The 14433-nt window shown below is 33.9% G+C and overlaps 1 protein-coding gene across 3 annotated transcripts; it reads left to right on the plus strand.

The window, feature by feature from the left end:
- The first annotated feature begins 3296 nt into the window (after nucleotides 1–3296).
- LOC104117911 (protein BASIC PENTACYSTEINE4-like) lies at nucleotides 3297–7442 on the plus strand. 3 transcript variants are annotated; one of them, XM_009629045.4, is made up of 4 exons: nucleotides 3297–3446; nucleotides 5826–5997; nucleotides 6216–6516; nucleotides 6613–7442. In XM_009629045.4, the coding sequence occupies exons 2-4, from the start codon at nucleotides 5929–5931 to the stop codon at nucleotides 7065–7067; spliced, it is 825 nt and encodes a 274-aa protein (XP_009627340.1). In that variant the 5' UTR covers nucleotides 3297–3446; nucleotides 5826–5928; the 3' UTR covers nucleotides 7068–7442. The 3 variants fall into 3 exon arrangements, with proteins under 3 accessions (XP_009627340.1, XP_009627338.1, XP_009627339.1); XM_009629043.4 differs by having other exon boundaries at nucleotides 6216–7442; XM_009629044.4 differs by lacking the exon at nucleotides 3297–3446 and adding an exon at nucleotides 3488–3909 and having other exon boundaries at nucleotides 6216–7442.
- The last annotated feature ends 6991 nt before the right edge of the window (nucleotides 7443–14433 follow it).

Consider the following 14433-nt stretch of genomic DNA (forward strand, 5'->3'; position numbering starts at 1 on the left):
CGAGGCCCTCGGGACCTCAACCAATAATTCCAACAAGTTATATATCACTACTCGAACTTAGTCGAACCTTCGGAACACCCAAAACAATACCAAAACACCAAATCAACTTCAGATTCAAACCTAAGAACTTCTAAACTTCCAACTTTCGTCAATTCAAGCCTAATTCTACCACGGACCTCCAAATTATATTCCGAACACACTCCTAAGTCTAAAATAACCCAACGAAACTAATCGAATCATAAAAATCCGCATCCGAATTCGTTTACTCATAAGTCAACTTACGGTTGACTTTTCTAACTTAACTTTCTAACTAAGAGACTAAGTGTTCATTTCACTCCAAAACTACTCCGGACCCAAACCTACCAACTTGATACAACTCAACACCGCTGAACAACACATAAAGAAGCAAGAATGGGGAAACAAGGCTATAACTCTCGGAACGAATGGTCGGGTCGTTACATTGTAAGTCTCAAAGAAACTTATTGAGTTTCTAAAGTATTCGCGAAAGCGGATGGTTATATTGAGACTATAAATAATAAAGATTTAATATCTTTATATTACTACAACTGTAGTGGGATAATATGTATATATGAATACTACCCGCTTTATTGCCTGATTTGTATTACACAAATAAACAATATGGCGAAATTACATGACATAGTAAACTAGATGTTTATTGATATAAAACTCATGTCACAGTAAACTGGAAGTTTAATTAACAATTGTGCATATCATGATGTAAACCTGAAGTTTACTAATACAGACAATTTTATCAAGCATGACCTATTGAGCAATCTTGATTTAGATGTGCAAAATAAATGAGAATTAACATGGGTAAGTGTTGAAGAAGTTTCTTTATGAATTCTCTTGTTTTGCTTGCTCTCGCGGTTATTATACCAACTAAAATTAGGATTGAATCCCTTGAATTTTTGAATTTATCAAAGGTGAATATGGGCCCATTCACCTGCCATGTATACCACATAAGATGCATGTATGAGATGGTTACATGTGCGATTATTATAAACCTGCAATCTGGTGTTTGCGAGGTAACTACTCAATAATTTAATTTAGAGCATAATTTTCAGATTTCAAGACAGTTCATCTTGATAAGTTGGTTTACATCACAGTTGGTTTAGCAAAATGATTTACTGAGTGCCTCCACTTAATAGCTAAACTGTTGTTTATGAGAACAAATTATCTATATCAGTTGATATACGTTATATACGAAAGTATATTACATTCTTCTCTCACAAGTGGTTCAGGCTCATGAACCAAATAGTTCCATCTTATTATTATTGATGTGCGGTGTATCTTTTGATTAAAACCACAACGCACAAAGGTGAATCCAAAGTTGTGGAAGCAAGTTAGTTTCTCTATCATGAGGGGGAGACAAGATAAATAATTGAGAAAAAAGTTACGTGGAATGAATTATCATTTGTACATCTAGATCCTCGAATAAGATAATATGAATTTGAAGATCATAAAAAGATAATTTATATGTAATATATTGCAAAGCATGCCAGGCGCATTTGCTGACCCCCAAAAAGTAACTATATTCTCACTACAAATGCTCCTATTAGAATAAGTCCTAAAAGGACAAAGACTATGGTACGCTTAAAGCGTATAGACAAATTTATTTCAAGTAAAATTCTTGATAAAGAAGATGAGCAAATGATCAAAATGATCATAATAAAGTGGCAAGTGATTTAGAAGATCACATGACATAACATTTCATAAAATTCAGGAGAGGTTTAGGTACCTGAAAATATGAATGAAGAGATATCTATGTCATGTCTTTATGAAGAAAAAAAAAGATTGTTGGAACCAATATAAAATGTTCGTCGATTACGTCTATGATAACGTTAAATATACATGAGGATCTTAAGTCTGAAAAATAATTCGAGTAGAATTAGTTTCATATGAAGGACACATAGTTTTGGACATGTAGTTCAAACACTTGAAAGTATACAGTCAACAGAGTGTGCAATCACTTTTATCTATCTTATATGTCTAGCATGACATGAAAACTTGATATGCATCTAGAACTCTATTTATATGGCTTATATGACAATATGTGAAAGATTTAAATCGCTTAAAGCATATACAATTCTTGGTCCTGAAGTATCACATCCTAAGTGCAATTTGTGCACAAATGTATATTGCTATAACTATAAGCATGATAATGTGATAGCGAATTTTTTTGCCACTATGGAGATATTAAAAAAGTCATTCCATGACATTATATGAAGATATTATATATCTATCAAGAATGATGATTTCAAGGTGCAATATATTCATTCAAGTTAATATGGCTGATTTGTTTATCAAATCTCTACCATTGATCTTTTGAAGATGGTGCACAAGATTGGAATGCGAAGCTCAAGGATGTAAATTGATAATCTCATCAGGGGAGTTAATACGCGTTGTACTCTTTTTTCCTTATAAGGTTTTATCCCACTGGGTTTTCCTTACAAGGTTTTTAACAAGGCAACCAAAAGACATATTGTTGGATATATGTACTCTTTTTCCTTCACTAAAATCTTTCCCCATTGAGTCTTATTTTAGTTAAGGTTTTAACGAGTCACATTATCTATTGAATAGACATTCAAGGGGGGAGGGGGTGTTATAAATAATATTTTATTTATGGTGAATGTCTATATTTTAGAGAAATTTTAGGGTTTTAAGTCACTTTTCTCCTATAAATAGAGGGGTTCTATTTCATTGTAATTCATCCCAACTCAATAAGAATTCTATCTTCCTACTTTTCTCTGCAATACTCTTTTTTCTTTTATTATTTCATAACACCCTCAAAGTTGATGATTTTAAATTTTTGTATATGCGGAATAACTTAAAGTTTAACGAGTGTTGTTCCTCGCTTGACTTACGGACAATACTTTTAACCTTTGACCTTAAAATTTAGCCGACCGGACAAACGACCGTCAAAAGTTAAAGACTTCCACAAAAAGTGTTATATTTCTTTATTTTTTCGAATAAAGACATTTTAATTAGGCCCACATTTAATAGTTGGCTCATGTCTGGTGCAAAAACAATTCAGTTGGCTTTGGAACCAACTTCAAAAGATCATACAATACTACTTTGTTTTACATAATAAACGTATTGATTTTTAGAAAATAAAGTGTTTTTTATTTTGGAATAAAACCCTATAAAATTACTATTGTTTCTCTATGTTACACGACAAATCTATTGAGAAGTTATATTTTTTAAATAAATAAAAAAGAAAAAATAGAGGACAATGGCATTTGATCTGAAAACATGTTTATCTTTCAAAAACTAAACCAATTTTTTTTTTAAATAAAAAAAAATGTAACTAAGTTATATTTAGAAAAAAGAATTAAACCCACTAGTTCCACTCCAGGTGTTGAGAAAAGGGTTTTCACTCACCGGCGATGCGCTATTGTTCATAAATTCTCTCGCCGATTCCCCCTGTAAGTTTCTTTCTACAATCTTCATCTTTCTCGCCTCATTTTCTGCATTCAGTTTCTCACTCTAATTAACTCCCTCTCTCTTTCATCACAGCATATTACTAGTTTTTTTTAATAACTGCGTCTGTTTGTTTTTCTGCGTGCGTGAAAGTTGAAACCCTAGTTTATCTGTTTTGCTCATATTTTGCCTCCCTATGCTCTCTCAATTGTCAGTTCATAGGTTTTTAATCTACAACACAGAGAAGGAAAAATATATTACCTTTCGTGTTTTGGTGTGCTGGGAAATTAATGGTATAGTGATCTTTGTTTAAGAAGGGTTTTATTTCATTATTTGTGCTGCACATTGATGTGCTAGAGAAGTATTTTAATTGGTTTTAGTTAGATGAATTCTCGCTAACTCATTGTGAATTACTAAATTGTGCACTGGAATTTATGGATTTCCTAGAGGCAAGGGGAAAAAAGACAGGTATTTTTTTGAGAAGAAAAAGTTGGATTTACTTCTCCTTTTTCTTATAGTTTGCTTGTTATGTAGTTCTGTGTTTTCATTGTGTTCCTTCTTCCTATTAAGTATGTATTCACGTACTTCCCCTAAACAGTATTTGACCTGAAAAAGAAAAAACAAATTGAATGTTATTTGAGATCGACGAATATTCTACTAGTACTATTGACAACTTGAGACGTGTGACTAGGAGGGAACTTCAGGCAGTTCTTTGCTGTTTTCTTAATATTAAACAGTTTAGATTTCTGTATCAATTTGAGCAGGAAAAGCAAGTCGGCTAAGAGCTAGAAAAGTTAAACAATGAAACATGATCCATTTTTTCTTAACTGACAAGGTATCTCCCGTGTCCAAAGGGTGTTGACAACCAACTAAGCATAGGATTGCAAGATTTCATATTTGAGGACTGTTTCATGTTGCTTCATCTCCTGGTCCTTCTTTTAGCCTACCGCCTATCGGTACTGAAGAAGGCAAAAGAAGAAAGCAAAAAAGTCGAGTTGTGAGCGTAGGTTGTGATGTATGGGTTAGGTGTACCGGAGAAGGGTAGAGGGACAGGCCTATGTATGCTAGATAGATACATACAGAGTTTCTTGTATACATACATGTCATGGCTTTCATATGTTTTCCTGTCATTGTCTCTGCTAGCACAAGCAACTTCGATTCATTGTCAACTCTAGTTCAGCAATTAGACGTTTATATTGGCAGCAACTAAGTTGGCAATAAAACATGAACCAACTGGCCAGGCAGAAGTACTTATGCAAATCAACATTTACAAATCTAAGCATTTCTTTAACATAGCCCTGTGGGCTTGAGTTTAGCAATAACATGTTCCAGAGAGATAGGGGAGAGAGACGGTGTAGATTTGCTGTATTTATGTTTCTGTTTATTTTCATGGACATATTGTCATATTGATATCATGACCAACATTATGTGCTCCATGTGATGTAAGGTTATGAAGATTTTATTTGAACAGATGATGAATATCATAAATGACTGCTCAATGACAACATGTTCCTGTTACTGTAAAGTGATCTCTCTTCATTTGTGCAATTTCGGAGAACAGAAATTTTTCTTTTTTTCCAGCAAGTCTTCTTCTTCTATATACCTTTCCTCCTGCATTATCGTGGAGGAGGAAAAACCTGGTAAATTGAGATACTTAGCAGGATAAGCCTATCACTTTGGCTTGGCATTATGATGTATGGAAAGATGCTTCTTTCTCAAGCACTAGAAGACAGCCCTTTCTCATGTCTACTTCTTAGATACACCTTCCCCTGCTATATTGTCAAATTATCTGTCTCAAAGGGAAGTAAGAGCTTTATTCACAAGTTGCTAAACCATTGTATGACCTCCTAGGCACCCTATTACAGTTGAGATTTTTGCTTCAAGAAGGTGGAACTACTCTGCTAGTTGCTGTTTTGGGGGATATTTGTCCAAATACCTGACATCCTATTAGTTGTCCCGTCTTTGCTATCTGGCGATGTTATAAAAGCATCATTAGCATGTAATTCATTAAGATTACTGGACATTTGACCTACTATTTTCTTGGAGGCGGGTCGTACCTTGAGGTTTGAGCACCGCTTGAGGTTCCTCTGTGTTTGGGGATAATTTGTTTTCAAAAGGCTTGATGCACTATTTATTTGGCCGTTGTTGCTACTGGATCGTATCCTTAACATCTCTCTCTCTGGCTCTATTACGTAGCCATAACTCCTCTTTAAAGAACATGACATTTGTGCTCTGTGTTATGCACTTATGCCATTTTTTTTTGTATATTTGGACAATTAATTGGAACTCTTATCTGCTTACTAATGGCTGATTTATTTTATCTTACCTGCATTGCAGTAGCTAGTCTGGACTTCTTATTTCCTTCCCTCTATTATTTACTGCAGGATGAGTGTTGAGTGAAGAGCCAGACAGCCAATTGATATTTGATCCAGAAAATACTGTATAGAGGGAGATACAAATCTGCTCCTCATCAAGCACGCATATAAGATGGACGATGGGGGTCGACGAGAAAGTAGGAGACACAGAATGGATTGCTCCAAAGGAGGTCATGCGCCGGTAAGAGAAGTGTTTTATTATGAAAGGAATCACAAGCTAGTTGGGAATTTACTCAATTAATCACAAAAATTTACTGACTAAAATGAATCGTCCAATAACAAGGATGCATTATCATAGTACCGAGCAGAATCTTGGAACTAATCTATTTTATTCTGTTCCGAATATCTCGACATATGATCAGTAGTAATGTAGTTCCACTACCATTACTTTCACTGCAGTGGAACGTGGTACCTCCTTACCAGATGAAGGACCAAGAGGCTTTCATCATGAATACGAAAATCAGAATGCTCTGCGCTGAACGAGACGCTGCTGTTGAAGAACGGGATAGAGCAGTGATTGAAAAGAATACAGTATTAGCAGAGCGAGATTTGGCAATCCAGCAGCGAGATACAGCAATTGCTGAGCGAGATACTGCCATAAAAGAAAGGGACAATGCAATTGCTGCCCTCCTCTTTCAGGAAAGTACCATGAATGGAACATTGGGTTGTAGGACACGTGGAACAAAGCGCCCTAATCAAAGTAAAAATCATTGCGACAATAGCACTGATTCTATTTGTATCAATAGGGATGTGCCCTTAACTGATGCTTTTCCTATATCTGCCATTTCATCTGAAGTTGCCAAGGCACTCCAAGTAAAACGAACAAAGGGAAACAAAGGCATGTCAAGGAAGACAAAGAAAGTGAATGAAGATTTGAATCGACATCTTACAACGGATGGATCTAAAGCTGAATGGGATGCTCAGGATCTTGGGTCAATAAACCAGATCAAGTTTGACGAATCTTCCATGCCAATACCTGTTTGCACGTGTACCGGAATACCAAGGCAGTGTTACAAATGGGGAAGTGGGGGCTGGCAGTCATCTTGCTGCACTACATATCTGTCAGAGTATCCACTACCGCAATTGCCAAACAAACGCCATGCCCGTATTGGTGGTAGGAAAATGAGTGGAAGCGTATTTAGCAGATTGCTTACAAGGCTTGCAGCAGTTGGCCATGATCTGTCTTTGCCCATTGATCTCAAGACTTATTGGGCCAAACATGGTACGAATCGCTACATTACCATCAAGTGATACATAAATGTTTGGTTGGGCGAGGAGTTGCCTTTTGTGGGGGGTACATATTAGGTCTGGACACTAAAGATGCTTGATTGGTATCGGAAGAAGGGAAAAAAAGCTTGACTATTATCAAAAGCCCTTTTGAGATGTTCTCGATGACCTTGTGCTGTGATAAAATACCATGCAATTTACTTTTGGATCAGTGATTAGCAGCACTATGTTTGGTATTTTGTTGGCAATCTAAGTTTTGCACTTAACCTTGTACAAAGGTGTTTCTAGGAATGGCAGATCTACTATTTTGAGCTTCCCTTTATCATAACCAATAAGGAGGCTTCTACATTGTTTCATGTTTATCATCTTAAATCGAAGCTTAGCGAGTTAGCGTGTTCATTAACTTATTGCAGCTTCTATTTCTCTACTCTAATCCAAGTACTTGCTAGTGTCACTGAAATTTCTCTTTGTAGCAACCTTGTCTTGCTGATTTTGTTTTTTCATCTTGAAAAAGATTGCTTACTAAGACAGATTAAGCTGTCGTGTTTCTTGCTAAGAAACGATTAATCTCTTAAAGACAACGTAGGAGGTCACTAATGAACTTGGTTTTATAACACAAAGGAGTCCGGGCATGATCCTGTGTAGATGATGCCCCATCTCACGAAACAGTCTTTTTGGCAAGGAGCTTTGGATGGGCCCAAGTAAGTGCTGGCAAAAACAGCCCAAACTCATATAACCCGCTCAACCCGTCCAATGTTTAACGGGTTGGGTATGAAACATTTTTCCTGGTGGGCTGATTTGGGCATAGCCCATCCTGTCCCATGACAAAAGTTAGCCCAAAGTCATCCCATGAGACAACTAAATAGCACAGGCTAGTCAGTTTTCGGACTGGTAATTGAAAAATAGTCAGCGTTTGCAAAGTCATTGAAAAATAACCACTATTTTGCTGCAACACGGAAAGTTTCAGTATAATATACCGGAGATTGGTGCACATGTGTATGAACTTCCAGCATATTATGTTGGAACTCTAGCACACGGAAAGTTCCAGCATAATATACTGGAGATTAGAGCACCTGTGTATAAACTTCAAGCATATTATGATGAACCAGTATATTATGCTGGAACTCCACTATATTATGATGGAAGTTCACATGTAAAAAACTTGAACTCTGGTATATTATGCTGGAATATTTTTCGGATTTGAACAGTGTTTTCGTTCAGATTTATCTTTATATGAAAAATGGCTAAATTTTGATTATTTTTAAAACTGTGACTATTTTTCAATTATCACTTGTTAATCCGGCTATTTTTGAATTTCACTTGAGAAAACCCAAACTCAACCCGTCGCCACTCAAACTTTATCAGTGATGGCTTACCCATTTCCTATTTGAAACAATCTATAGTACACGAAATATAGGTTGACCTTTTAGTATTTTAGATTTTCAGTCATAAATTAGCGATGCTCTCATTTGAATTTCGTTCAACTGATTCTGCTCATATTTATTTAGCAATAAATGCTATTTATTCTTTGTAGTTTCTGTTCTCACTCTTTCTTTATCTTATTTTCCTCTTAGTTTGTGGGGTCTATAAATCACCCTTACTTCATAAAATAAGATATGGATAGTTGTGATAAGACCTTCAATTAGTTTTATATTTTCAGATTTTTTAGCAAAGGTAGTTGTGAAATAAAATCTTTAATTAATTTAATAATTGTGGTGAAATATTATTTGTATTTAAATATTCACTTAATATGCATAATTAATTTACATAGAACTCGATAAGCTGTTTTTTTTAGAATACAAAACTTATAAACTTAAAATTCTAGTTCCATCTTTGATGATACGTTCAATATTTTAAGAGAATTTAATTTTTTACAGCAAAAAAAATTATATTTAACTTGTTATGACAATTTGTACAAATTAGGAATATTGTTTTTGGGTTGTTTGTTTATCTTCACACCAGTTATCATTTCTCAAAATTTATTATGAAAAGAGTAAAATAAGAGAGGTAATTATAATACGTGGAATTAGAACTTGTTTGCATAAATTTGTTAATTTTTTATAATATGCATGAAAACTTGTTTGTGAGTATTTGGTTGAAATGTTAATTGATATCTCCAAAAAGAAAGAAGAAGAGTTTTTTACATTGTTGGTCTCTTATAAAATAGTATTCAAATTAATACCACAATTTTTGGTTTATTATAATAACAACACATTTTATAACAAACGTAGCATATTTTAACTGTTAATTCCTTAACTCTTTCCCATAATTAGGGGTACCTTTAGATTCTTATTACGTATCTTATTTATCTTTCTCTCTCATCCATAAATCATATTTCTCTTTCCTATTCAAAATCCTAGGAAAAAATTCCAGCGCTTTTTCTATCTTATTTAATGATCTGGTAAAAAAATCTCAGCTTCTCCTATTTTCTTTCTCTCTCATAAAACTAATTAAAAAAATAAAAAAGTAACCCTTTCTAATTTCTAAATAGACCAGAAATATTTTCTAAATAAAATACGAAGATAAACATATAAGCATATACATTATACAATTATTATACATGTTATATAATTAAACATTTTCTAACTAAATTTACAATGTACTAGAATTATTTCATAAATATTTAACGTGTGTGTACATATATATATATATATATATATATATATATATATATATAATCTTACACATTTTGTTTACCTATTCTGTAAATATACTAGGATTTTTTTTTAAATAATGTGGATAAATATGCACATATACAATGTATAACCACATATTTTTTAAATTAAATTTTATGTTCTGTTACATTTGAATATAACAGTTGCAGATTCATGGTATCTTTCAAGAATAAGTTTAAAAATTTATGTTATAATTTAGTATAAATTTTTCATAATAAATTTAAAAATACTTTAAGCCATGATTTTCTCTTCCTTTTCACTATTTTCTCTCCCTTCCATAAAATTAACCCCTAAAGAAATGAAAGGCTTTATCGAAAGTGAAGCATTCATGAATCATTTCTATACTTTATATATAATAGTAATATTATATTGTAATATTTTACACAACTATAATGTGCCCTGAATATATAATATTTATGCAATAAATATATGGTATATTTTATATTATAAAATTTAATATCCCAAAAATACGTCGTGTATATTTATCATATTGAAAAAAATATTTATATTATAGAATATATATCCGAATAAATTTATTTTAATTTATAATTAATAATATACTTATTAAGTAATTTTTAATGTATTATATATATATATATATATATATATATATATATATATATATATATATATATATATATATATATATATATATATATATATATATATATATATATATATATATATATATATATATATATATATCCTTCATGTATGAGGCCAGTATTTTTGCTTTGCTCACAGTCTATTTCTTCATCTGAAACTGTCTAGTTATTTGTCTGAACGGACTCAAATCTTCTATAATATTAGCCTCATTTTGCTTATTATAATCATCAATCTTCTTTTGGATATTATCCAATATTTCTTGACTATATAATTTTCCTTGTTGATCTTTTTGGAGTAATTTACTCCAGAATTTGGTATGCAAGATTTTGTTTATATATATATATATATAGTCATTTGTATGAGGAACTCGAGAGTCGAGGTGGGGATAAGAGGTTTTTCAGGTTAGCCAAGGCGCGAGAAAGGAAGGCGCGTGACTTGGACCAAGTAAAGTGCATCAACGACGGAGAAGGTAAAGTTTTGTTAGATGAGGGGCTTATCCGTCAGAGATGGCAGACTTACTTCCATAGTCTCTTGAACGAGGAGGGGGACAAGAGGATTGTACTGGGTGATTTAGAACTATACAGGAGTCGTTGTGACTTTGGGTATTGTAGGCGTATTAGAGTTGATGAAGTTGAGGGGGCTATGCGTAAGTTGAGCAGGGGCAAAGCGACCGGGCCGGATGAAATTCCGATGGAGCTTTGGAAGAGTGCGGGTAAGGCAGGTTTGGAGTGGCTCATCGGGATATTTAATGTCATTTTAAGAACGAAGAAGATGCCCGAAGAGTGGAGGTGGAGCACGATGGTTCCTGTATACAAGAACAAGGGTGATATCCAAAATTTCAATAACTATCGGGGTACCAAGCTGCTTAGCCATACTATGAAAGTTTGGGAGAGAGTGGTAGAGCTAAGGATGAGGAGGAGTGTGTCTATTTTCGAGAATCAGTTTTGGTTTATGCGAGAGCGTTCGACTACAGAAGCCATCCACCTTGTTAGGAGATTGATGCAGCATTATAGAGAGAGAAAGAAGGACTTGCATATGGTGTTCATCGACTTAGAAAAGGCGTACGATAAAGTTCCGAGGGAGGTTTTGTGTAGATGTTTGTAAGCTAGAGGTGTTCCTATTGCCTACGTTAGGTTGATTAAGGACATGTATGATGGAGTAAAGACCCGAATGAGAATGGTGGGTGGGGACTCAGACCATTTTTCGGTTATGATGGGGTTGCATCAGGGGTCGGCACTCAGCCTTTTTTTGTTTGCTCTGGTGATGGATGTACTGGCGCGCCACATCTAAGGGGAGGTATCGTGGTGCATTTTATTTGTAGATGATATTGTATTGATTGACGAGACGCGAGACAGTGTGAACGCGTAATTAGAGGTTTGGAGGCAGACCTTGGAATCTAAAGATTTCAAGTGAGCAGGACCAAGACAAAATACTTGGAGTGTAAGTTCAGTGGTGAGACTCAAGGAGGGGAAGGAGAGGTGAGGCTGGACTCGCAGGTCATCCATAGGAGAGGGAGTTTTAAGTACTTTAGGTCTATTATTCAGGGGGATAGGGAGATTGATGAAGATGTCACACATCGTATTGGGGCGGGATGGATGAAATTGAGACTCGCTTCCGGTATTTTGTGTGACAAGAAGGTACCACCGAAACTTAAAGTTAAGTTCTACAGAGTGGTGGTCAGACCAACGATGTTATATGGGAATGAGTGTTGGCCAGTCAAGATCGCTCATGTCCGAAAGATGAAGGTAGCACAGATGAGGATGTTGAGATGGATGTGTGGGCACACCAGGTTAGATAGGATCAGAAATGAGGTTATTCGCGATAAAGTAGTTGTGGCCCTTATTGAGGAAGCGGGAAGCGCGACTTAGGTGGTTTGGTCATGTGAGGAGGAAGAGCACAGATACCCCGGTAAGGAGGTGTGAGAGGTTGACACTGGAGGGCCTACGGAGAGGTAGAGGTAGGCCAAAGAAGAGATGGGGAGAGGTGATTAGTCAAGACATGTCGCAACTTAAGCTGACCGAGGACACGACCCTTGATAGGAAGGTGTGAAAGTCGAGGATTAGGGTAGTAGAGTAGGTAGTCTAGAGTGTTCATAACAATAGTATGAGCATGCAGTCTCACTTTCTGTTGGTAGTAGGTTTCTGTTATTTTCTTTTATTGTTAACCACCTTACTATCTTGTTGTTTTATCCTGCTTTTATATGACTTTTTGGTACTGTCCCTTCTTGTATTTATTTCATTAATATGGTTCTTATACTTTCCGGAGCCGAGGGTCTATTGAAAATAATCTCTCTATCCTCACAAAGTAGGGCCTGCGTACACACTACCCTCCCCAGACCCCACGGTGTGGGATAATATTAGGTATGTTGTTGTTGTTGTTGTATATATATATATATATATATATATATATATATATATATATATATATATATATCATAAATATCACTTATTCATCGAAGCATACACTATTATACAAACATTCACATTTTACCAATAAAATATGGTTATACCACCAAATAATATGTTATCATAATTGAAAGAGCCAACAAAATCATAATTAACGACAAATTCCATTTTTAGAAGAGAGATAGAAGATAACAATCATTTGTTGGTTTTATTTTTAAGGAAATGAACATTGTGGATGCGTGATTTTAGGGACATCGTTTAAAATTTTCTGCTAAGAATATAATTATTTAGTTGCCTTGTCTGTAAAATATCTATTACTGCTAAGTTTGTGGAAAATTTTCTTAAATTTTGTCTATATATGTTTTTTGCTCAAAGAAGAAAAGTTGGGTCAAGTTGGGCTATGACCCCTTTTTAACCCATCTTGACCCAGTCCATCTTAACTCATGTAACATTTGGGCACGGTTGGGTATTGACCCATTTAGCGATTCCGCCCATCTTAATCCGCCCAGCTTCAACCCAAACCGCCTATTTACCACCCCTGAGTGTTTTAAATAAATCTACTAAAGTAGAAGTTTCGTAGAAGCTGAGTATAACATAGATGATTGTGAGTCAATTTACTGGTAAATATCACTTATAGCTTATTTGGCCAAGCTTTTAAAATCAATTTTTTTGAGAAATACTATTTCTCAAAAGCAATTTAGGTGAGAAGAAGTTTGTGTTTGACTAATTAATTTGAAAAGTACTTTTTAACAACAATTAGTATTTGGCCAAACTTTTAAAAAGTGTCTCTAAGTGTAATTTTCTTAAAAGTGTTTTTTAGAAAAATACTTTTGAGAAGAAGCTACTTTTTCTGCTTTTGAAAAACTGTTTATACTTTTACTCCTAGACGCTTTTTTTTCCCCTGAAAGTTTGGCCAAACACTTGACTCCGGTGGAAAAAAGTACATTTTGTTTTAAAAAAAATATATTTTTGGTATTGGATAAGCTTGGCCAATAAGAATCTATACTATATTAAAATCATGAATGCCTTAGCGAAATGTCGTTCGTCTTTTTTACCATTTTAGAATATAGTTCACACTAAACAAAATAGTCATTTGATTATTCTCCTAGCTAATATTTAAGAGTTTGAAATTGAATCAAATTTTATTTATTTAACCTTTCCTTATTTGAATTAAGTGAGAATATTATATTTAGAACTTTAAAATCATTAATATTTTACCTTATATAAATCCTAGAATTAAAGTAATAAAACTGGAATCTTTATGCCTATAATTGTCTCTAATTAAACGTTATTAAGCTCAAAAGAGATTGTTTAATTCTGTTAAATTTTAGGTGAGCAATTATCATGTAAACAAAATAAAATAAAGAAAAGACTAAAGAAAGAAGAAACATTTTGCTTGGTCGTTTATCCCAATTCGTAATTAAATTGTAAGTGCTCTAAGTAGTCTATGTGAGATTGGTCTACTGACTATTAATTTTATTCCTCGATTAATAATTTGCTTAGATATAAATATTATTGTATATTTTAAAACATAATTAAATATATAATTACAAAAATATTTAATAATAGCAAAGAAAAAGAGAAAAAAAAGTTATTGACAAAAGTTATTTACTTTAAACAAACATAAAGTACAAAAATTCGAATATTTATCATTTAAAAATAATTTTTTGTGTGGATAAAAGCTGTTATAAGTAAATATTTAAT

This window comes from Nicotiana tomentosiformis, chromosome 1 (genome assembly GCF_000390325.3).
Source record: "Nicotiana tomentosiformis chromosome 1, ASM39032v3, whole genome shotgun sequence".
Lineage (NCBI taxonomy): Eukaryota > Viridiplantae > Streptophyta > Magnoliopsida > Solanales > Solanaceae > Nicotiana > Nicotiana tomentosiformis.

Coding starts and splice junctions, on each gene's coding strand:
- LOC104117911 (XM_009629043.4), top strand. CDS start 5,929: ATGGACGATGGGGGTCGACGAGAAAGTAGGAGACACAGAATGGATTGC. Junction 5,998..6,215: donor CCAAAGGAGGTCATGCGCCG/GTAAGAGAAGTG, acceptor CTTTCACTGCAG/TGGAACGTGGTACCTCCTTA.